The sequence below is a fragment of the Aethalodelphis obliquidens genome, unplaced genomic scaffold (assembly GCF_003676395.1).
Source record: "Aethalodelphis obliquidens isolate GAN/ISIS:26980383/991018 unplaced genomic scaffold, ASM367639v1 scaffold28, whole genome shotgun sequence".
Taxonomy (NCBI): domain Eukaryota; kingdom Metazoa; phylum Chordata; class Mammalia; order Artiodactyla; family Delphinidae; genus Aethalodelphis; species Aethalodelphis obliquidens.
The window spans coordinates 6,405,520-6,429,468 of NW_020837972.1; the positions used below are offsets into that span (position 1 = coordinate 6,405,520).

The following is a 23,949-nucleotide window of genomic DNA, read 5'->3' on the forward strand; positions in this document are numbered from 1 at the left end:
TTGGCAAAAGGTTTCTCCCTGCCCCTCTGTCGTGTCAGGGACTCGTACCATCCTGTGTGGCAGCCCGAGGTCCCCGCAAGCTAAGGAGTCAGGGTCCGGTGCAGTCCTGGAGGAGTCAATGGGAAACCCAGCCCCGATTCCTGGAGGCTTGCAAGGGGGTGTGTGGAGAGCGCCTGGTGGGGCAGGTAGGGGGCCAGGTCTCCTGCAGGACCCTATCCTGGTCAGGATTCCTGGGGCTGGTTTCCAGGTCGACCAGTGGGGCTTGGTCACCCCTGTGGTGAGGACCGAACACAGACATTTTCCTGAAGCTTTGACCAAAGTGTCTATATGTTTGTTTCTTCTAAAACCTTTAGAATCTAACGCCCTAAACCGTGGTAAAATCTACCACGGTGGGAGATTTGAGAGCACCTTTCAGAGCTCATGGGGAGACAAGGGAGGAGGGAATTCATTCATCCAGCTCCTACTTAGGGAGCATGCCTGTCCTGTGCCAGGCCTTGCACTGGGCGCAGGGGCTACGAGCAAGACAGTCCCTGCCCGCCGAGGGCCCTGTCTCTGGATGCCTCCTAAGCTGTGCATTTCGGTCCCTGTCCCATCCTCTGAGCCACCCCCATCTCAGATGCCTGGCTTCCATCTCACCCCATCAGTCTGCCTGCAGACCACTGCCAGAGGGGCCTTGTCACCAACCACCTAACGCCCTCCCGTGCTTCCCAGCGCCCTGGGAGGAAACGCGCAGGGCCCTGCCATCATGCCCCAAGGCCCCGCGTGCCCGGCCACCTGTCCAACTGCACCTCAGCCACTGCCCCTCAACCAGGCCAAGCTTTCCACCCTCAGGGGCCTGGGGCCCAGAAGATTCTCCTCCTGGCGCTCTGCGTGGCCAGCTCCGTCTCATCCCCTCCCCTCCCACCTTACCCGTGTCACCACACCGAGCACCACCTGTATGTTTTCTTTGTTACATCCTCACATGTTTACCTCCCATCTCCCTGTAAGACCACGTGTGTTGAACTACCTTACAGCTGTACCCCCTCACCAATCTGGCCCCGGAGTTAATAAACACAACTTGAACAAGTGAATGGATGCCTGTCTCTAGGTCCTATTCCCTAGATAATGTCACCCATCCACGCTCTAGCCAGAAAAGGAAGGCTGGGTCCTTCGTTTATCTTCTTATCCAGGCTTCTCTCGTGGTCCCCGTTCTACGACTCACAGCTACGTCATCTCGGACCAACCGAGGTACCACTGTCCCGGACAGAGAGGTTTTATATCATCTATCTTGATGGGCATTTGCTCTTTAAAGGGAAGGTGAGCGGTGAGGGAAATTCGAGAGTAATTACTATTCAGTTTGGAATCTGGGTCCTGATTTGGAGTACGGGAGATTTAACTTCCCAGTTTTGTTTGCATTATAACGTGATGATGGCGAACTCTCTGTACAAGGGGATGCCTCTATCTGCCTCCCCAGTGCTCTTACTAGATAATCACAGCTGGCCCAGGAGGTGGGTGGTCAGGCCATGGGAAATGAAGCTTCCTGCCCCCGGGCCAGGGCGAGCCAGCAGCAGAGCAGAGGGCAGAACCCAAGACCAGGCAACAGAGGACGTCCCTCCACGAAACCAGCCTCCACGCGTGGGCCACTTGGAGGAGGAAAAAAGCTGGAGGAATTCTTGATTTTCTGAATAAGTGGCAGGTTGAGGCAAAAGCCCTGTTGCAAATAACCCACCAAGTATGAGAGCTACGAGGGACTGCTGGAGTTAATTAAGCATTAGAGTCTGAGTTGCAAGGCTAGATACTTGATGATGTCGGCTTTTTCAAGGTGGCAGCGGTGTTATGGTTATAGGTTATAAACGGAAGCGTTTGGGATGGAAACGACAGATCTGGGATTTGATTTGTTTCAGGAGAATCCAGGGTATGGGAACGCGGATGGGGGTGAGATGAAAGGAAGAAAAGCCACACACTGGTAAAGGCTGAAGCTGAGTGAGAAGTTATATGTTTTGTGGGGTTTTTTTGGCCATGGCTTGTGGCATGCGGGATCTTAACTCCCTGACCAGGGATCGAACCCGGGCCCCCTGCAGTGGAAGCGCGGAGTCCCAACCACCGGACCGCCAGGAAATTCCCATAAGTTATATGTTTTATGTTTTACATAAGAAAAAAGGAAAGACTTTGAAACTCTGCCTCAGACGTGAATGAGGCACCGGGGTGAAGAGGGCGTGGGGGATGGTCACCATTCCCCAGGGGTCCCGGGTCCTCCGTCATCTACCATCCCCGTCGGCCTGCGGAATCGCACGGAAAGCCACCCACTGAGCTGGCAGAGCCAGCTGTTGCGGGGCTGCCCCCGGGGCAGAAATGGCGTGCGTGCCGCCACCCCCTCGCGGCCCCAGGCCTACCTCGAAGTCGTCCGGGCAGCTCCTCTTGCTGTTGTTGTTATTTAGGTTTTCCCAATTCAGCAGGTTATCGAGCTCAGTAACAGGCTGCCCCCACTTCCCTGCTCCCGGGGCCTCCTCCCTTTCCATCTCCTCCACCTGCGGCGACGCGCCACCCCGGGCGTGGGGGCTCCCAAACTCTGGTTTCTTCTTCACTTCCTTCTCACAGAGTCCAGGACCTCCTGGGGCGTGTCCGGCCGGCTTGGATGCCTCTGCCGGCTGAGCGGCTTCTTCCAGCAGAGCATCCCTCTCCAGATCCTCCAGGTGGACCCAGCCGCCCGTCTCGTCTCTGGGGCAGTGCAACAGGGGGTCTGAGAGTCGCTGGAGACAGCAGGGGAGAGCGGGTCCCCCCGGGGTCCCGCTGCCCGGGAACCCAGGCTGGGCGGCGGCATCCAGGCAGGGCGGCTGGGCTTCCGGGCTGCCGTCCAGGGTCTCCGGCAGGAAGTCCCCAGGCCCCGCTGGGTCATCCACAGGCTGCTGGCGCCACAGCTTGTTGTGCCGTTGTTTGCTGGGGAAGGAAAGCAGAGGAAGGTCTAGCAGATGCCAGTGCCCAAGGGTCCTGGGAGGAAGGGGGTGGGGAGCAAGCAAGGAGCAGTCCAAGGCCCGGGTGGACACCAGGGGCTCACCTGGGTAAAGCCTCTCTCGGTTCATTGACCCCCAAGAAATTCGAGAATGACGGAAATAGCCTTAGGACCCTAAGTCATCATGGCTCCCGTACATATGGCATCCCGCACGTATGACCCACGTGGGATCACGTAAACAACTTTGTCATGTGATAAGGATATCGCAGACATGGGAAGGGGGTCTGGACCTGGAATCCTATCATGATCCTAGTGTCCCAGCTCTCCTGGCGAACCTGGTCATGCCACGGATGTTCCGTCTCTGTTTCCCCATCTGTCAAATAAGAAACCCCATCCTCTCCTACTTACGTCGTAGGGAAGTAACGCGGATCAAAGTAGAGAGTCGATAAAGACTTATACACACTAACGCGACCATGTAAACACGTAATGCACCTGAATAAAGCTGGGGAGATGCCAGAAAATTGGAAATATTTGTGTAGGTCAGAGAGATTACAGGTCAGTTTTTAAAATAAGTCTTCTAATGCTGTGTTATTACTTTTATGACACATTTCTTAAACGTGAGGGTTAAAAAAAAAAAAGAAGAAAGAGGCTCAGAGTGAAATCAGGTAAGTGAGTTGCCTCCATTAACCTCAGAGGATCACCAACATCCAGGGTGGCGACGGTTAAGAGGAGAAAGAAGTAAACATAGAAGGGCGTGCAAACTAAGGGTTTGCTGTTGCTCTTCAATGCGAGGGAGCAACACGGTCATTCACGGCCGTCTGCTCTGTGTGCACGTTCCGTGCAAGGCCAAGTGGGCCCGCAGACGGGGCTATAATTCAAGGTCAGTGCTGTGCTGCTGTGAACCTGGCCTGGCAACCCCTGGTGGGCCTGCAAACCCCTGATGGCAGCAAATGACTGAAGGGCTACCGGAGGCGAGAGCAGAATGTGCCCCTTCCTCCTCCCCCGCTGTCCCCCTCGGCCCTGCCTGAGCACCTGTCCAGCTGCTCTCTGGTTGACAGTGAAGGAGTCCAGAGATGTCCGGAGCTGTTCTCCAGACCCGCCAGTTGCTTCCCCAAACGTGGCCAAGAAGCTGGTGGACTTAGCCTGTGGCCTCCTCACAACACCAGGCAGAAACAACCCAGCGAGGCCTTGGACAGATTGAACAGAAAAGGAACGGGGGGAAAGTGAGTCCCTAAGTCCAGCAGCGATCCACCTGGGGTCACTGGGGGACCCCTCCATGGGGGTAGGATCACCTTGCACGGGAGCCCCAGAGGCTGACAGACCCGGGCGTGCCCCCCGATCCCTGGGCCGCCCACTGGCTGTGTGACATGGGACACCTTAACCTCCAGCGTCAGTTCCTTACTCCCCACAAATGGGGGATCCCCTGTCCTCTGCAGACCTTTTTCATGGTGGGGTGGGTGGGTGGAGGTGGTGGGTAGAGAATTACAAAGCAGCTATGACATCACTGACCGTGAGCCGGGTCTAGCGAAGCAGCTGCACGGTGCTCGTGGAAATTTTACAACAATCCTATCGGGGGATTAGTTCTTAACTCGGAAGAGGAGACTGAGGCGGGGGTGGGGGGGAAGATTGATGAGCTTCCCCTGAGCTACCAGCTCGTCAGCAGCGGGCCCAGGGCTGCCTCTGCAGTCCCTGGAGCTGCCCTGCGGTGAAGCCTGGCACGGGCTTGGCACAGAGCAGGTGCTCAGGAAACGGGGCAGCCCCGGGCCGAGACTCACACGGAGTCCTGCCTTGGATTGGAAGCCGTGCCCTGCTCCCTCCAACTGCAAAACAGCTTTACGTGCCAACACAATAAGCACAGATCCCTCCTGGAAACCACTAATCAAACCCCAAACAATCGTTGTTTTTCTCAAACCAGCTCCCCCCGACCCCAAGAGGCAGGATTTTGGCTGTGGAAGCCACCGCTGGGCCAAACGGGAGCACGGCTGGGATGTGGCCGGCAGCCCCGGCCGGCTGGGCGGCAGGGCTTCTGGAGCTCGGCTCTGCCAATTCTCTGCAGACAGGCACCCACCTGGCGTCCAAGATGCCTTCATACTCAGACAGCTGCCTCATAAAGCCCGCGTTGGGGCGTGTGATGCTGCGTTTTTGCTTCACGTAGTTGTAGGCTTTCTCCAGGGGCCAGCCAAATTCCTTCATCGCGTAGGCTATGACCGTGGAAGCAGAGCGACTGACGCCCATTTTGCAATGTACCAGGCACTTGGAGTGGTTCCTCCTGCAGCCACGGGGGTGGGGGGCGAAGGCAAAAGTTGATACAACGGCATTCTCTCAGGCCTGGCACAAGGGATCTTTTTTTTTTAAACCCTGAAGTTATCTCATTGCCCAAACCCTCTGAGGTCCTGATGTTTAGGCAGCAGACGTCCACACGCCCTCAGTAGGAAATAACTTCACTTCAAAATCAATTAGCATACAATGGGAAATCAAGATCAATCTGGCCTGGCCTGGCCAAGTTTTGCAGGGAGAAAGCTCCCCATTCGGGGGCCTTCCCAGGTGGCTGGGATCGGCCGGGAGACCAGAGCCCCTCAGGCATGAAGCAACTGGGCAGCGAAAGGGGTATTTGCACAGGCTACTCACTCAGCTGCTAGAGCAGATGGAGACAGGGAGCAGGTTACTGTAGAGAAACAGGGTCAGCAAGCTGAAAGCCACCGGGCCCCTGGCAGAGAGAGTGCCTCGGCAGACAGGAGAGTCAAGGAGCCAGCGTAAGTCCGCAGCACTTGACTTGGCCAGCAGAGAAAGAAGCCAAAGGAAACAGATGGGCCGATAGGCTTTTTGTAGGGAGACGGTACCAGCCCAGGCGAGGCTGATTTAACAGACATGGCAAGGCCAGGAACACTGTTGCTCTAGCTGTCGCCTGCTCACAAAGGTGAGGGGCACCAGGCTAGGGAGGGCTGCACCCGTGAAAGTTTGTTTGTACAGGAGGTAGGCCGGCCAGCCTGCCTACATTAGAAGCAGCACACCTGCTCGGCGGGAGCAGGCTCATTTCCTATACCCCAAGCTTAAAGTTCATCCTCAAACCTCAGGGGTTTTTTTGGACTGCCAAAGTCTATCCCCCAGGAACCCAGGGGAACTAAGATTTGGTCCTACATCATGGAGCTTTGACCTGGGTGCAAAGCAGAAGAGGAAGTGTCTCTTGAGAGCATCTCAAAGAGTTGTCTCTTTCTGGTCCTGACTTCAGTGAGACACAGCTGTTCCACAGGAGAATAAGGTGAGGACAAAAGACACGTGACAGCAGTGACAGGCTCGGGGCAATGGGGACCTCTGATGGTCCATCCCATTCTACGTGAACAGGAGTCACACTAACTCAGGTGGAGGTGGGCCACAGCTCAGGGCATCTGCCCGAGTAGATTTCTGAGTAGATTTCTCCAGGGAAGCAGCCCCAAAGGTGCTCTGAGTCATGTACGATCTGCCCGCCCTCCTCTCTCCTCTGGCTCTGCGACTCCCCACGCACAGAGCTCCCAAGAGTGTCCGCTTGGTACGGGGGCCTTGCCTGCAGCCAGTGCTAATGACGAAACGGGGGTCAAATGTCATGGCAGGTGAAAGAGAACGAGCTCATTTGGGGACCCCTGGAGAAGATCAATGACTTGGCCCTTTCGATGCTTGGGGTCCAGCACTCTAAAACCAGAGGCCCATCAGACGTCACAGGCCCCTCAAGCCAGGAGGCAGCTGTATCTGGGGTCACCATTAATGTCTGCCCACCCTGCGGCTGCCGGTCAGCTTCTTCCCCAGCCTGGTTTCTCTGACTTCTCCGCCCACTTACTTTGCTTTGTTTATAAAATGGTACGCCTCGTTCCAGTGGGCGAGGAGGTCTGTGGTCTCTTCATCATAGACTCGGATGTTATGATACGCAAATAAGCCAGGGAAAAAATTATCTATTTCTCTAGTGACGTTTAAAATGTAGTCAACACTGCAATGAGAAAAAAAAAAAAAGAACAAATTGGAGAATCAGAACGTGGATCGACAAAAACCAAAGTAACGACAAACTGAGCAGAGAAAAGATTAAATACACATTTATAAAGGGTCTGTGTTTTTATGGCAGGACTTCATAGTGGTGGTCTTTGGGGTTTTTTTTGGTATCTTCTAAATACCCTCTACATGATGAGAATCCATTATATTTATGATAAAAAACAAATTTCTGCCTAAAAAACTTATAAAAAGAAAGCTCCACCCAAAGCATTGCTGAGTAACGTTGATTCTGGAAAGTAATCACACGTATCACCTAAATACACTTCTTAACTCCTTTGAAGTTTCAAAATTCGTAACTATTACGAGTATACAGAGGCTTTTAAAAAAGTAAAATAAAACCAGGGCTTCCCTGGTGGCGCAGTGGTTCAGAGTCCGCCTGCCGATGCAGGGGACGCGGGTTTGTGCCCCGGTCCGGGAAGATTCCACATGCCGTGGAGCGGCTGGGCCCGTGAGCCATGGCCGCTGAGCCTGCGCGTCCGGAGCCTGTGCTCGGCAATGGGAGAGGCCACGACAGCGTGAGGCCCGGGACAGGCCACAACAGTGAGAGGCCCGCATACAGCAAAAGAAAAATAAATAAATAAATAAAACCAACGTCTCCACTTTTGAGTAGTTAAAAACCTGAATATATCCATCCATTTTTTATGTCCTTGGGAACTGCCTTAACTCCTTTTTGAAACAAGGCAGGCTGTAAATAAATAAATAGTTGGGAGGGTCTGCTAACGCAGCTAACTCAGGTTCTATAGTTCTCTAACCTTAATACTTACATTCCTGGAAGACCAATATAACTTCAGGAGTTTGAAAACACCTCAAATAGATTTCATAAGAGCAATACTTATAAATGCTTTGGAAAAAAAAGAAAAACCTTTAAAATCATTTATTTATTCCCAGCAAGATAAAGCATGGACAGCATCACCCTATACTTTAAGATCACTTTCTCTTGAAAGAACACATCTTAACCAGTAGTTCTAAAGATATATTTTAAGATTTTGTTTAGTCTTGACTTTTAAATGCAGTAATTCAAAAATGCCATCATGTCAGACCCACAGGATGGTGATTTTGTGGCTGTGTTGTTTTTTTAAAAAATGTCCAGACATCTGTTCTTGAAGGTCTAGGTTTAAGCATTTTTTATCCCTGCTGCCGAGTCTTTCTCGGATTGAGACAGGCATGTGTTTCTGGCCAACGCTGAGCATTTAGCTGCAAGATTCCCACCAGGCTCAAAAGTACAACCACAGAGAGAACCAGGAGTGGTCCGGGGAGCAGGGTTGCTGACTGGCCCACCGGTAAGTGTGTCCACACTGGTGCTCTCAGCATCTCTGCAGGGCAGGGGGCTGCGGGGGGGGGACTCGTGGCCACATCAGCACCCAGGCTGTCCTATACTATTTGAGGGTGATTTAGAATCATTCTCCCTGACACACACATTTCTAAACCCCAGTAAAATCTAAAACCCATGAATTATTCAGGAGGTGGCATTCTGAAGCACATCTGTTTAGCTATGCAAATCAGGCTGGCAGCTGCTTTGGAGACTGGGGTGGGCAATTCCAGGCAGGCAGGCAGCGCCAGGGCTCGGCTTCGAATGGACGGCTGAGCTGAGTGTTTCTAAGCTGCCTGGAAGGATGAGGGAAGACAAGGGGAGCAGACTCACCCTGAGCCCTGCAGTTCCTCCAGATTGGATGCATTCCATTCAGAGCCCTGGGGGACAGATCACACAAACCCCCGTGAGTGTCACACGTCAGCCTCAGAGCTGCTTACGGGATGCACGGTGTGCGCTAGCCCTGACGGTGATGGCTATCTCATGGGCCCCTGGACTCAGAGGCCGATAAGAGAGCTGATACAAAGAGGCCGGTATCAGAGCAGGTTCCCCAGGAGTTCGTGGCACTGTCAGGGAAAGGGGCTGGTCGAGGAAACCCTGCCCCCTCTCATCACTCCCTTTCCTAAGACTCCAGCAGGGTCCTGTCACCAGAGGCAGTGACCTCTGACCTCCCACGCGGGAGAGGGCGCTTCCACATACCACTGATTAGAGCAGGAATTGGTTTACCTTTTCTGGGAAGTATTTGGCAATATTAAAAAAGTTCCCACCCTCTGACCTAGAAATTCCACTTACAAAAAGCTACCCCGAGGAAACACCCAGAATTCACAGAGGTATATGTACAAGGATATTTACGGTTATTTATAACAAAACAGCAGAAACCACCCAAAGGTCCGACAAGAAGAGATCATATGATGGAGCCGTTAAAATAAATCGTACTTTTGGAGGATATTTAATGACACAGGGAAATACCACGTAACGAAAAAAAAATTTTTAAAGCAGGATACAAAACTATATAATCAAACAGTACAGTTCTTTCCTTTTCTTTCTCTGTCTTTTTTAAGAAGCTATAAATGCATTTAAAAAAAACCCATTAGATAGAAAAACAAACATACCAAAGTGTTACCAGTGACTGCCTCTGGATTTGTGAAATTGAGAATGCTTTTAAATTTTCTTCCTTCAACTTATATTTCCTAACTTTCTGTAACATGTTTTAACTTCATACTTTAAAAATGGTATTTAAAAAAAACCCAAAACCCCCCATTTCTGAGCAGGCAAAGAACACAGAAGGGAAAAACCAAGAAAAAAACATCACTTTGCTCTTAGGAAATGCAATCGACACAGAGTCACAAAGCAAAAGCACCCTCTTGGTCTCCCTATAAGCTTCCTTTCCCGAGAGGGTGGACGGCTCCAGATGCAGGGGCTGCAGGGGCCCCGATGGAGCTGGCAGCATGTGGGCACTAGCTGGATTTTCATATTGGAGGGAGAGGCTCAAACATAAAAATTCCTTTAGTATCTCTCATGGAAAAAGTGACATAAAGCACCAAACCACACTGAAAAAATAACAAAAGCTCTGCTAAGCCTGTGAGCATCCTCTTGCTGTGATCACCACCTAGTGGAGAGACGGGCCGAGGCGCCTTCAGTTCTGTGTCCACCAGGGAAAACAATCAACTTCCCAGAGAGGATTTAGAGCCGGGGCTGCTTTCAAGATTCAGGCTTCAAATCCACACATCTATACACATTTAAATATATATACACTGAACATTTATAGATCTATGTATATAGATCAATATATATATAAATGCGTTAAATATATATTTAATACGTTAAATATGTACCATGACATACACATTTGGGGAACTACTGATTACTTCCTACAGGCAGAAAACACAGTCATTCATGCCTCTGGCAGCAAATACACGTCCTGGACTTTCCAAGGATGTGATTCCTGCTCGAACGATGGGTACCATTTTTGAGTGCCTATGGAAACCGCACTCAGTGCTTTAAATGTGTACTAACTTAATCCTCATATTCATCCCCTGAGGTACAGGATGAAGGAAAGGAGAGGCCAAGAGACTTGCCCCCGGGCACCTGGCTGGTCAGGCTGGGGAGTGGGAACCTGCTGGGTGGGTCCGGTTTCCATCGCACCGTGCTGCCTCACTAACTAGTAGCGTGCCTTCCTCTATAACCCCCTGACTTTGAAAACTTGCCAGCTGCCTTCTATGGAGACTTACAGCTTTAAGAAAATCTGACTGAGGGACGGAGTGAAGAGAGGGATGTGCAGGCCCCGCCGGCTGTGTCAGCAGGGCCTGCTGCCTCCACGGGCTCTGGGAGCAGGGCAGGGGGCAGCTTGGGGACAAGCGGGGGTGTGGGGGAGGGATGCTGCGTTTCAGGCGTTTGGTCTGTCTCCTCTGCTGTTTCTCATGTCTCGGGACGAGGAGGCATAATTCTGGGGTTAGGCGCGGGTGTTCCCTTTAGTAACTGGGGTTTTTTTAGTTCGCAGACCATCTGGAGGGGGTTTCTGTTAGTGACCGATGAAGGTGGAGGGTGGTGTGCATCTGAAAACGGTTGCCAGCCAGAGAGCTTTCAAACAACTCCCCGCAGCTCAGCTGGGAGCTGCGGCGCAAACATCTGGCTCTCGAGCAAACCCGTAGGCTGCAGGCCAGAGAAAAGGGGTCAAGAGGGGAGTTCCCGTAAAAGTCAGGACGGAGGCTCCAGGAACTCAAGTTTCTCCCCCTCTATGACTTGCTGCAAACTCCAAACAAATCACGGTCTGATTTACGTTTCCCAAACCAGACCCTGCCGTGCGCTGTGCCTCTTACGAGATAAAGGTGGTCGAAGATGAGGGAGGGCTTGTCCATCTGTCCCAAGATAAGGAGCATCTCGTTGTCTATGAATTCCTTGAATTCTTTCAAGTTACAGTTCATCTGTTTCTCTAATTCATTACGGATCTGCGGAGTGGAAAATATTAGGAAAGGGCGTTTGTTTAAAAAAAAACAAAAACAAAAAACAAAAAACAGTTTCTCCAAAGAAGTAATAAAGTCACAACATGAACTATGACTGTTTTCAAAAGTGTTTTTTGGGCTTTTTTCAGAGTAAGCACATGTGCACTTAAACACGCTGCACACACGCGTGGGTGGTGGGAATGCAGGCTACTCGGCCTCAATGTGAACCTGACTATGGGACGTTTATTATTTGAAAGAAGGAATTTGATTCCCTTGGGATCTTTTCTACTGAGTTGAAAAAACTTACGCTTTTCCAGTTATCAAATCTATCACCGTGAAAACGTAAAATCCATTTCACCTTGCTTTGGAAGGTATCACGAAAGGGTTTATTATGTATTAATTCACAAAAAGATTGTACGTGACTTTTATAAATGGCAATTTCAACCTCTTAGATCTACGTAGTTTAAGCTGTGACTACAATTCATTGCATTCCTTGGACAAAGGGCAACAGAAAAAAGAAAAAAGTAATCGAGAAAAACATTAAAAGGCAGTTTCATCTTGCTTTGGAAGGTATCACAATAGGATTTTTTTACATGCACTAATTAATAAACAGATTGTATATGGCTTTTTAAAAAGGCAACTTCAACCTCTTAGATCTACCCGACCCAGGCTGCGCTAGGGCAACAGGACACAGGGATGCCCATGACCTCCGGCCCACCCAGCAGGGAAGCGCTCTTACTTCCTTGGACGTCACGTTCTCCAGGTCCTGACTCATCATGATGCTCCGGAGTTTGGCTTTGATGAGACGCTCCGTCCTCTCCCCTTCAGTTGGCCTGGAGAGAAATCACATTCAGGAAAGCGCAGAGCCATGGGAAGCCACGGGAAGCCACGGGAAGCCTGCGGTCGGCGTTCACAGAAACCCCAGCTGCTCCCGGGCTACACGGAACACGGCTTGGGCACGTTCTCAGCGAGAAGGGGAGAGGGACAGGGAAGTCGCCCAGGGGCCACCAGAGAGGACGGCAGACCAAGGGGGCAAACAGTGGTTGGGAAGCGGACTCGTCCTGCGGGTCTGGAGAGCCTCAGCCTCTCAGGGCCGGATGCTGGAACCGCCATGCGACATCCCCATGGCCCAGACCCCCTAGACTCTGCTGAGGACATCACTGTGTCTTCAGGCAGCCCATGGCCCCAGCTGCATCCGGCTCCTGTTACCTCCTTACACGCTTACACGGAACCAAAATCTATGTGTTTCCCTGCAACTTCTACGCATCAGCCTGGTTCTAACCCTGGGGCCACACGGACCGCGACAATCCTTCTTGTACATCACGCCCCTTCATATGTTCAAAGGCATGTATCCTAACCAATGCTCTCGTAGTTTCCTTGAGGCCTCATACTACGTGGCTCCCGGTCCTCCCCACATTCGGCGGGCCCCCCTCGGTCCACAGCCTTCCTACGTGTGGTGTCCCCAAGGAACATTATGCTCTGGGGAGGAGGGTCCCAACCAGGAGAGAAGGAGAGAGCGGCTCCCTCCTTCTGGAACTAGAGTTAATGGAGCGTGGCCTCGGGCCACGTGGGGCAGCGCTGCCGCCTCAGAGCTGGCCGCCCTCGGCCTGCCTTCGTGCAGTTGTGTTTTGGGACCCAAGGAACCGGATATCACATTCATCACACTCTTATAAGCAGAGGAAGAGGCTTTGGAAATCAAGACCTTGGACCTGAGGAGGAGGGACCAGGGCACCGGTACAGGGAAGCTGATGAACGTTACGGAGCTGCTCCCCAGAAATGCATTCACACCCGAATTTGTCTATCATTTTAAAAGGCGGTGGGGGGGGGGCGGTGGTCAGACCCTTCCCCAGCCAAAGACACCCACGGGCTGCAGGTCAGGAACCCCTGCGTGGGATGCTGGTTCTGGGAGACAATGGGGCTGTGACACCGTGCAGACTCGGGGTCAGGGGGCAGGCTCGGGGTTGGGGACCGGGACGGGGACGGAGGCTCCGCACTCGCACTCACTTGTCCGCGAACAGGGCGGGGGAGTCGGGCCTCGTGGACTCCAGGTCCTGCATGGCGTTCCACTCGTTGATGCAGCTCTGCTCGGAGCCAATGCAGCTCTCGTAGTAGGAGGCCCAGAGCAGCGCCACGCCCCCGGGGAAGTAGTTGTGCCTGCGTGCCACCTCGCAGGCCTTGTGGAGGACCTGCAGGGCAGACCTGGGGTGAGGAGGGGAAGAGGGTCAGGCCCGGGAGGCACGAGGGGAGCTGGGCTGGAGTCGCTCTTACATCTGAGGTTACGAGGGGGACACGTGGCCGCCAGGTACCACCGCGGGTCTCTGGGACACAGGCACCGACCCCAAGAGCAGAGACGGCGCCTGTCACCATCCCCAACGAGGAAACGACAAAACTTTCTAACGCTCCCTATCGGGCAGGCTCCCAGGTCACTTTACAACCGCCAATGAACTCCCAGGAACTGAGATTCACTTCTGAGGCTGTGGTTACCTTGAATGTGGGACCCGCAATGCAGCCGAGCAGCTAGAAGGAAAGCATCCTCAACATGCAGCAGAGATATGTGACTGCATTCCCAGTCACTTAAGTTCTAGCTCCCTCCCATCAATGTTAGAACAGCTTAGATGCTTAGATTGTGTAAGGAAATGAGACACTCACAAGAACTAACTGCAGAAGAAGTTCTGGGAGGCAGAGTCGGGCAGGAGAAACAGTACTGAAAACGTATACGTTGGTAACAGCTAATTTACTTATCCTTTGTTTACTTCTTTTTACAAAAATATGGGCTGAGTATTTCTCATTGAATGGGGTGAATCAGGTATCAGTGAAGGGTGGATGAGCGAGGCCTTGGATGGAGAAGTTATCAGAGAACCAATGGCTCAACCACGGGGTAAAAACCACTGCAACCCACTTCACTTTCCCCAGTGGTCCACATCTGTCCTAGCTCTAGACTGGGGGAGGGAAGAAACTTGAGCTGAATATTTACGAAATTTTATTCTCGTTCTGAAGTTTTGGAAAAACCCATGGGCCTGTTTTTTGACTCGCTCGTAGAGAAAGAGATAACAAATTATCCAGGGCCATAAAGGAACATCTGGGACGTCTAGAGAACGATGAGTTCGTGATTTCCCCCCAAATGATCCTGAACTGACTGCAGGAACAGAAGACGTAAAAACGAAGCAACGATGTTAGCGCGTGGCCTGTGGGAGGATCCTGCATCACTCTCACTGTTCTGGAGAAAAGAGTAATTATTTTGAAACAGAGGGCAGAATTCTTCTCATCAGAGGCCACTGGCTTTCTCCTGAGTCTTTTCCAGATTATCTGAGGGAGACTGCTGTGTGGAGTCCACTGTATGAGTGGTCTGTGCGGCCCTCCAAGGATGAGGAGGCTCTCGAATGTGTATCGGGTTCAGAGAAGGTCTGGAAGTTGAACGCAGTCTTCACCCACAGCCACCTCACCCCCCATGCAGGTGTCCAGGGAGGCCCTACCCTGCCCTGGCCCCTGCACCCTGCAGTAGGTATCCCACAGCCCGGCACCCACCCCTCAGTATAACATAGGACTCTGCTCTGGGTTTATGGCCACCTCCCTCACCAGACTTTAAACTCCAGGAGGACAGGAATTATGTCCGTTTTATGCCTCCGCAGATGCTCAATGCCTAGCAGAGCATTGCTGTTGCCCTCATGGAGCAAACTGATCACCCTCAGTGCGCCAGGGACAAGGGACCAGTGAATTTATGCTAAAATGACATTTCGTCAGCAGGGACGGTAGAAACATAAAAACAAGGTACCTCCAGCAACAAAATGACCAAACAACCCAATTAAGAGCTGGCCAAAGGACTTGCATAGACATTTCTTCAAAGAAGATATACAAAATGGCCAATCAGCACATGAAAAGATGCTCAAGGCTAATGAATTAGGGAAATGAAAACCAGAACCGTGAGATACCACTCATACCCATAAGGCTATTATGAAAAAAAAAAGCAAAGAGTAACAAGTGTTGACTAGAATGTGCAGAAACTGGAACCCCTGTGCATTGCTGGCGGGAATGTAAAATGGTGCAGCTGCTACAGAAAACAGTCTGGTGGTCCCTCAAAAGGTTAGACACAAAATGACCACATGATCTAGAAATTCCAAAAGATCTGAAAGCAGGGACTCAATCAGATACTCTGTCCACCAATGTTCACAGCAGCTCTATTCATAGTGGCCAAAAGGTAGAAATAACCCAAATGTCCATCAGGAGACGAATGGATGAAAGTAGTACATCCATACAATGAATGTATTGCTCAGCCTTAAAAAGGAAGGAAGTATTAAACACGGATGAACCCTGAAAGCATTATGCTAAGTGACAGAAGCCAGATACCGAAGGGCCAATACTGTATGATTCCACTTATATGAGGGACCTAGAATAGGCAAAGTCCTAGGGAGAGAGTAGGAAAGAGGTTACCAGGGGCTGGGGGAGGGGGCAATAGGGAATTGCTGTTTAATAAGTACAGAGTTTCTGTTTGGAATGATGAAAAAGTTCTGGAAATGGATAGTGGTGATGGTGTACAATACTGTGAATGTACTTAATATCACTGAATTGTGTCCTTAAAATGGTAAATTTTGTTATTTATAATATATAATAATTTATAAATTTATAATATATAAATAATTTATTTATATATATAATATAATAATATACATATTTTTTGCCACACACACACAAAATAAACATACCTAAATGTGCTTCTAAGTAGGTGGGGGTTTTTTATTTGTGCCGTCAGCTAGGGAAGTATTTCTAAGGAGTTAAAAGTCCCTAAAACCACACTTACCACATGGCCTGGACAGACACGGGCTTGAAGATGTGCATCCTTCCTGCCGTGCTGACGCTGAATCCACTGAGAATGAAAAACAAAGGACAGTGTGGTGAGAAGTCAGACCCTCCGACCACATCCCTGCCAGACGGCGGGGGGGACAGCCCGTCGTGGACACCCTGAGGACAAGTGTGTCTCACGCTGTGTGATGAGGGACCACAGGCCACAGAGACAAGGGCAAATGCCAAAAGCCAAAAGCCAAAAAAAAAAAAAGATAGGTTCTTAAATCCGGAAGACTGGCTTTTAACCCAGCAATACAAAGTCAGCCCAAAACTAAAAGCCCAGCAAAGGGTGCGAGGCAGCAGCGGCACTGGACACCATCTTGCTTCACCTGCCTGCACTGTCCCACCCCGCCCCCTACCTCCTGTCCCCCACACTCCATCTGTGTCTTTCATACTTGCATAAGAAATACGTTAGTGGAAGACAGAAGTTTAAAAAGGAAAAATGTAAACCATAAGCCCATGTCGTCAATAAATCTAATTTTTATCTTTCCCTCTCAGTCCTATCTACAAGGCAACGTAACTTCTACCGTCGGAATTCAAGTAGAGATAATTTCCTCTCCTGCTTCTTCCTACTCGTGACAGTACCTGAGTATTTCCCCCCAGAGTCCGGACGGCCCCCTGGCCCTGGTCTACCTGCCCAGGCCCACCTGGATGAGTCCTCCTCTGCAGCCCCCCAAATGGCATCTCAAACACTGTTGCACCTGCTGGTTGTGTGTCTTCCCTGCAGCCCTCAAAGCCTTGGCGCTCCTGCTGCATCATACTCATCTGCGAACTTGCAGGGACCAGCCCATGGAGGGCACACAGCGAGCGTCCATTTAACAAATCAAGGCAAACGGATGAATGTCTGTTCACTGCTGTTCTTGAACTTCATACAGCAGCAGATATCCCGTAAATGTTTCTGTTGGCACTTCGTGACCCAACTCCCTTATATCATGTCCCGAATGTACCCTGCCTTGTGTGGCTCATGGGAGGGCAATGTTATTTCTCCTGATGTGGTAAAAATGTCACACGTGTGACTCTGCTGTTAATGATTATCCAACGATGCCCAAACTGACGCATGTTTCGAAGTCTACAGTGAAAGAAGCCTTCTGAGAGATCTCCTTACCCGTCTCCGTCAAGGTGGATTTTTGTGTCGCTCCACAGTCGGAGAACCATCCCAATGGTACAGCTTTTACTACGTGGGAGGGAAGAGAAGACGCCTAGAGTTAGGGTCCACCCGCCTGCACGTGGTTTTCCCTCGCTGTGTCTCCACCCAGCCTGTCCAGCTCACGGGGGACCCACCACCTGCCCTGCGTCCAGCTGCCTAGGTGTGTATCTGGGAGAAGCTCTAAGGCTGTCTGCAAGGACTGCTCACCACTGAATTCCAGAAGATGTGGGTCTGGGATGGCCAGTGACCCCAGCTTAGAGACAGTCACAGGGAACTCTGACCCCAGCATTCTGGTGTGGCTGCAGCTCCCTAAATGCCAGGTCTCAGCTGCGGCTCTCGGGGGCCAGGAGTAACCAGCTGACCACACGCCCACACTGCAGCAGGGCTGAAGCCGCTGATGGCTGGCACACGCCTGGCACAAGGCCACACACAGTCCGGGGGACACAGGCAGGTCGTGGCAGCCACCCCCAGCCTCCTGTCCTGGAGTGACAGGGGAGGGGAGAGTGCCAACACCATGACTGGAGTTCACTTCTGGACCTCTGTTTCTGTACCTTTTGTGCAGCTGCTGTTTTAAAAACTAGTGTAATCTGCTTTTGTTTTGCCCATCCTAACAGTGAAATGATACCTGACCACTTTAGAGCCTGGCGCCGCTGAGAAACACAGAGGAAAAGAAAGGGCTTTATCAGAGGGTCTCCTCGGATCACTATGAAAACTCTTCAGGCATTTGAAAAAGAGTCTGCTCGTGAGAAACAGCCGTCACTGCCAAGGGCAGCTCAGACAATCTCCAGGGATCCTGTGCTGACATCTCTGCTACCGCCTGACGGCCCCCCAGGGAGTACAGTTACACACACGCGACTGTGCACACAGGCGGCTCTGGGGCTCAAGGCACCCACTCTCCCTCCAGAGCTTCGGCAGCCACGGGGGGCCTTTCCACCCTCTGCTTCTGTATCTGTGGGGAAGGTAGTTTCAAGCCCTTTGGGTCAAAGTGGGCTGAGCCTTTTGTGTTGGGCCAATTCTCTGGTGCCACCCTGCAGTCCTACCCATTCTTTTTTCTTTAACATCTTTATTGGAGTATAATTGCTTTACAATGTTATGTTAGTTTCTGCTGTATGACAAAGTGAATCAGCTGTATGTATACATATATCCCCATATCCCCTCCCTCTTGCGTCTCCCTCCCACCCTCCCTATCCCACCCCTCTAGGTGGTCACAAAGCACCGAGCTGATCTCCCTGTGCGATGCGGCTCCTTCTCACTAGCTAACTAGTTCACATTTGTCCTACCCATTCTTGATGGGTTAATGATATTTCCTTTGTAGAGCTGCAAAATAAAATTGACGTTGAGACTCAGAGCTCCCAGGGTTACTCAGCTGTGTCGCACTGGGGAGAGGCAAGAAGGGGGCCGCTGGGAGCCCAAGACAGACGTGTAGAAAGCCCAGGCTGGAGGGTGCCCTGGGAGGATGTGGGCAGACCTGGACACTCGCCCTTTTTCAGCACCGACGACCCACACCAGGGACTGGAAATGAGGAGAGAAAACGGCACAGAGAGCTACATGGAGCACAGACTGGGGAGCCACAGGCCCAGGTCCGTGGCAGGCGGAGACGAAACGGTCCTTAGGAAACCAGGGCAGCATCTAAACTGCCCTCCTCCGGTAAGTGCAGAGATGGGGAAGAGCCTGGTGAGAGCTACACACGGTGGGCAGAAGGCCACGGAAGACTTCCGCTCAGGGTCTCAACCTGGAGTCAAGAGTGCAGACCAGAGACCAGGACACGACTGTAACAACTGTGCCAATTCCATCACGTCCCCTTATCTGTTATTGCTGTGAGTCTCCACTAGTCCTGTAATGAGTGACAGTGAGATTTTTACAGTGAAGGAGGGCCTGTGGGTTTATATATATGGGAAGTGGGGACGGGACACGTGGTCAGGGAAACTGGGTCTTCTTAGAGGAAGCACAGCCCTGAAGGATAAAACGGGTGGGTGGGGGTACCTCTAGGGGAAGGAAACGGTCCCCGGTCCCCAGGGCCGGTGCGGCAGGGACAGAGAAGCGGGCAGGGCCTGCGCGGGGGCTGGAGGTGTAGGAAGGAGACAGGCCTGTCCTTTACGGGCTGCAGAACACTAACAAGTGGAGGACGGTGTTCGTGCTCACAGCACCCACGGTGTTCCCGAATCTGAAACAAAATAACCCCAGATGGCCCCTGCAGGGCAGCTGCTCTGATCCCCAGAGGAAGCATGTGTAGATGTGACTCCAGGGGAGAACCCGTGAGCCCGCTGTGGCTGGCGTCATCCCATGCTCTCTCCTGACACTGCATTTGGACCCCCTCTCCTCGCGGGGAGTCCTTTTGGGGGCACCTCATCTCTCTCTTTTTTTGAATAAGGAAACAAAATCTCATGGCAGGAATTTAGAAAAACAAATGTATCATGCTCTCAGCAGGCCAAAGGCTTCTGTAAGGACGAGGGCTTTGTTTTCAAGCTGGAGATGGATAAAAGCGCCCAGTTCCCGGCCCCTATGCCTGGGCGTGGGGGACGCTGCATCCGGCCCGACAACAGGAAGGTCCATGTGGTTCCCGCTCACACTCTGAAGCCTCTTGACCCATGTCCCCAGCACAGGAGACCAGCACTGGCCTTAGAGTTGGCACCTGTGCTTGGGCTGTGGCGCAGGCTGGGACAGCGGAGGGGACGCTGGCCTGAGCGCAGAGTGTGCAGCAGAGGCGAGAGGACCCAGGGAGCGGGGACACGCTGAGAACTGAGGCTGGTGCCCAGCGGGCAGAGGAGGGGCAGGGCGCTTCAGAGAGTGGGTGAGAATGAGCACGTGGGCCTGTGTGTAAAGAACGGTCTCAGGGTGCTCGTGTGTCTAACCTTCGTCCATCTAGACTGTGAGCTCCAAGGGAGCAGAGGCCGGTCTCTCCCACTGATGTAGCCCCCACGCCTGGCAGGGCACCTGGCAGGACACCTGGCAGGACACCTGGCACACTGAAAGCGTGTGCGAACAAGGGCACGCCCCGTGACGGTATGAACAGATTGGTGAATGAGGGGGCACAGGGGACAACGAATGGGAAAGGAATGAGTGGGTCTACACCACAGGTCTACAATAAAAACCCAGTTGTGAGTCCCAGCTCTGTTACTAGGACGGCCTTGGTGTAACCACTCCAGCCTCTTGGGCTTCTGACTCCTTGTTTGTAAAACACGAGTCATAGGACCGCCTACCCCACGGGGCGAGATGCTTATGAAGCAGCGGGTTAACTGCTCTGTGCTCTCTGAGCAAAGCCACGGAGATGACCTGGAGGGGGCGGGGGGCAGCCTCCTATGAGGCCCTGGTGGCTCGGGCTGAGACGATGGGCACATTCTCCAGGGAGGCAGCTTCCAGCTCAGGGCCAGAGAGCATTGCTGGGATGGATGACACATGGTGGGGGAAGTCCTGCCCCCAAAGGCCCTCAGAAAGGCCGGCCAGCCACTCCAAGAACAAACATAACCGTAACACCGTTGAACGTCTCTTTGCCGCGTGACCAACGGACGGAGCCCCGGCCACTTCTGAGGGCACCTGCCTGGGAGCACCCCAACCTGGAGCCCGGAGCCCTGTCGTCTCCAAGGGGCTCCTCGGAGCTCACCCCTTAAAGCACATCCTGACACAGGTCCTTCCAGATCCAGACTTCCCCACCAGCTGAGGCTACGGGCGCCAGCTTGGACTCATGTCCCTAAGTGAGCTGCAGAAACTCACTCAGAATGCTCCTATGTACTGGGAACGAGGTCATAAAGGAAACACCTTCCCTTTTAGTTCATTTACTTGTGACAAGCAGTGGAGTCCTGGCCACGAGTGTGGAACGAACCCCACACTTCCCCATCACTGGGCCCGTCACCCCAGGTTCTGGTGATGGTTCCCTCCATCCCTGAGCTTACAGGCTCTTTGAGGCCGAGAACCGTGGTTACTATTGCTTCTCTGTTTTCCTGGGCTGAGCCTACTGCCTCATACACAGGAGAAGGCAAATGAATGGTTTGCTTAATGAACGAGCAAATTAATGAATGATGAATAAAGGGCGTCTACTTTAATCCAGTTTTAACAACTTCAGGTTCTGCAATGAGCTCACTCGCATTAACTTATCCTAGAGGTAAGGAGAGTCGTGCACCTTCATTTCGCACACATAACAGGGTCTATGATATAACTAACCTGGCCTCCAGTTATTGGGAAATCCCAAACCTCTCCTCAAGCCTCTGACCCAGGACCCATCAACAAGTACTTGGGAATCCACGGGATATGAATACGGCATAAGGTGCTCGATACAACGCCGATCGATCACATACTTCTACATGGGATGGTCGGCCTGGAGGGCGCCTTCCTGCTTTACCTGGCTGGCTCTTGCTTGTCCTGGGGTGTTCGCCACAGCCGTCACCTCCTTCAGGAAGCCCTCCTGGTTAAGGTGCCCTCCTCTAGGGCACCCGATAGGACCCAGGGTTAAATCTCTAAGCACAGTGCGGACCCTGAGCTCTCTGAGAGCAGAGACTGGACCTCGCACAGCACTCGGCACACAAGAGCTAAAATCAGGGGCTCCACCGTTCCCAGTGCCTGATCACCCCATCACCTACCATCACCAGCCCCCGTGGATGTGGGACCCTGAAAACCTTCTTCCAGAAGCAACTCTTGCCCCCATCAGAGAAAGGAGCCGCCGTCCATCAGACTCACCTTTCCTTACTGGAAAAGTCGACTCCCAGCAGGATACTCTCCTCCGTGTCCTGGCGCCCGCTGCTGTCCACCACCACCATGTAGCGGGCCCGCTCAGCCCAGGCGCTCTCCAAGCGCACAGCCTAGACAGGCAGAGATGCTCTTACTGGCCTGCCTTGCCAGATGGTCACCCCTTTCCTTCACCAATCCAAGACCAAAGACTTTTGTTTCTACCTTTCCCCCGTGAGTTTAGGAATTTAGATGAAAACTCCTACGTCTCGTTTATATCCCCAGCATGAAGGATGGTACCTGGCTCAGAGGAGACCCCCAAAGTTTGTTAAAGGGGTTAACAAATGAATTCCAGTGAATGATGATTCCAGCTTAGCACAGACTGACCCAGAGACCTGACACCCCCTTTGTCTGCACCTCTGGGTACCGAGGAGCAGAGCGGGCTTTGGCTTTTGAGAATGGTTTGGGAGAACTTGCTCTGATGTAAGAGCCCCACCCCCCCAAGCCCCTGCTCGTCAAAAAGTCCCTACCAAATTTCACAATTAAAAATTAAAACTTGCCACTCGCGTCTCTTCTTACCAGCTTGATTCTATCTTCACAACGCAGAAGGTTGATCATTACTTGAAGATGTTGAGGCAGGTCCCCTGTTGGATCAATGAAGAAAGTTTAAAAAAGGTCACCCACCCATTTTCTAGGCAGGATAGGTTAGAATAGGCTGATTCCGAGGGTCTGAAAGAAGACCTGGACTTCCCTTAGTCCACTCCTGAATGTTTTGCATGAGGATGGGTGAGACAGTTTATTGCCACGTTTTTAAAAGTTGCTTTTATTTTCTGAAATAATTGCAATACGGGTTGCATAATGAAAACCTGAAAATGAAGACAAGTCTAGAGGAGAAATGTTATTAAATTCAGGCAAACATGACTTTGCGGCGGGGTGGGGGGCAGCAGAAACTATAGACACAGCTGAAGACAGGGATTTGCTAAGGGTTGGTCTGAAGGAAAAAGGACTGGGGGTCATTTCCTGCTTTCAACTCCTACATTTTCCATAAGAGAGAGACATGACTTCTACAACCAGGAGGGGAAATGTTTAAGTGACTCCATAGCGAGCAGGTACGTGCTGGGTACCCAGAGACATAATCTGATTAAACAGCAATGTCATTTTTTTCTTGCTAAAAATTATGTACTCGTTTGTTTGTACCTCCTTGGTTATTTAAAAGAGGCAGTAATGGGGCTTCCCTGGTGGCGCAGTGGTTGCGAGTCCACCTGCCAATGCAGGGGACATGGGTTTGTGCCCCGGTCCGGGAAGTTCCCACATGCCTTGGAGCGGCTGGGTCCGTGAGCCATGGCTGCTGAGCCTGCGCCTCCGGAGCCTGTGCTCCTCAATGGGAGAGGCCACAGCAGTGAGAGGCCCGCGTAGCACAAAAAAAAAAAAAAAAAAAAAAGAGGCAGTAATCCAGAGTCAGCTTTTGAACATCTCTGAGCGGCCCCAGGGTCCCAGGGGTGCCTCTGGGCTATAGGGACGGGAGGAAAGGTTCTCTGAGGCAGTGAGTCTCCACAGCTACGCAGGATCCACCTCACCGAAGAAGGGCTGTGTGTCCCAGGTACAGGGGCCCCCGTACCTGAGCTTCGTAACTAGCAAGGAGCGAGGGTGGTTCTAGTGCCACTTTTTTCCTAGCTTATGCGTATTTCAAAAAAAAAAAATGTCTGCATGGGGTTCTTTCTGAAGAAATGGTTCATCTGTAAAGATGCTGATCTAGAAGAAAGTGCAGGGAGTAACTCATAGAAAATCCATATTCATTTCAATTTGTGCAACACCCTGAAGAAAGAGAATTATCTTTAAAAAAAAAAAATTACCCTATAGATCACAATTAGAATCCCAGAGGGATCAATCCGTTGGATGGGTTCCTTTTGCAAAAGCGTCCTTTGAATTTTAGGGGAGATTGACAAATGATGTCCAAATGGTACTTCCTGCCTCAGAGAGGAATCAGGTCGTTGGAAACGTGCCCCCTCGTCTGTTCTCTTACAGGATCCCACAGTGGAAGACACCCTACACTGGCACCACGTCCTACGAGGGATGACTTGGAGGTAACGGTCCCTGTTCCCATCTT

At 51.8% G+C, this 23,949-nt stretch overlaps 1 protein-coding gene across 4 annotated transcripts in view; it reads right to left on the minus strand.

The window, feature by feature from the left end:
- Positions 1–23,949, minus strand: part of SSH1 (slingshot protein phosphatase 1) — a 57,067-nt gene that overhangs the window by 2,271 nt on the left and 30,847 nt on the right. For 2 of the 4 annotated variants that reach the window (XM_027124472.1, XM_027124471.1), the window contains exons 4-14: positions 22,422–22,486; positions 21,855–21,976; positions 17,142–17,210; positions 15,993–16,058; positions 13,202–13,396; positions 11,937–12,030; positions 11,075–11,203; positions 8,589–8,635; positions 6,741–6,887; positions 4,998–5,198; positions 2,373–2,916 (exon numbers count right to left, since the gene is read on the minus strand). In XM_027124472.1, coding sequence (XP_026980273.1) covers positions 2,373–2,916; positions 4,998–5,198; positions 6,741–6,887; positions 8,589–8,635; positions 11,075–11,203; positions 11,937–12,030; positions 13,202–13,396; positions 15,993–16,058; positions 17,142–17,210; positions 21,855–21,976; positions 22,422–22,486 — 1,679 coding nt within the window. Of the gene's footprint in view, positions 1–2,372; positions 2,917–4,997; positions 5,199–6,740; positions 6,888–8,588; positions 8,636–11,074; positions 11,204–11,936; positions 12,031–13,201; positions 13,397–15,992; positions 16,059–17,141; positions 17,211–17,390; positions 18,287–21,854; positions 21,977–22,402; positions 23,153–23,949 lie in introns of those variants that run through there. The other 2 variants (XM_027124473.1, XM_027124474.1) reach the window with 2 other exon arrangements.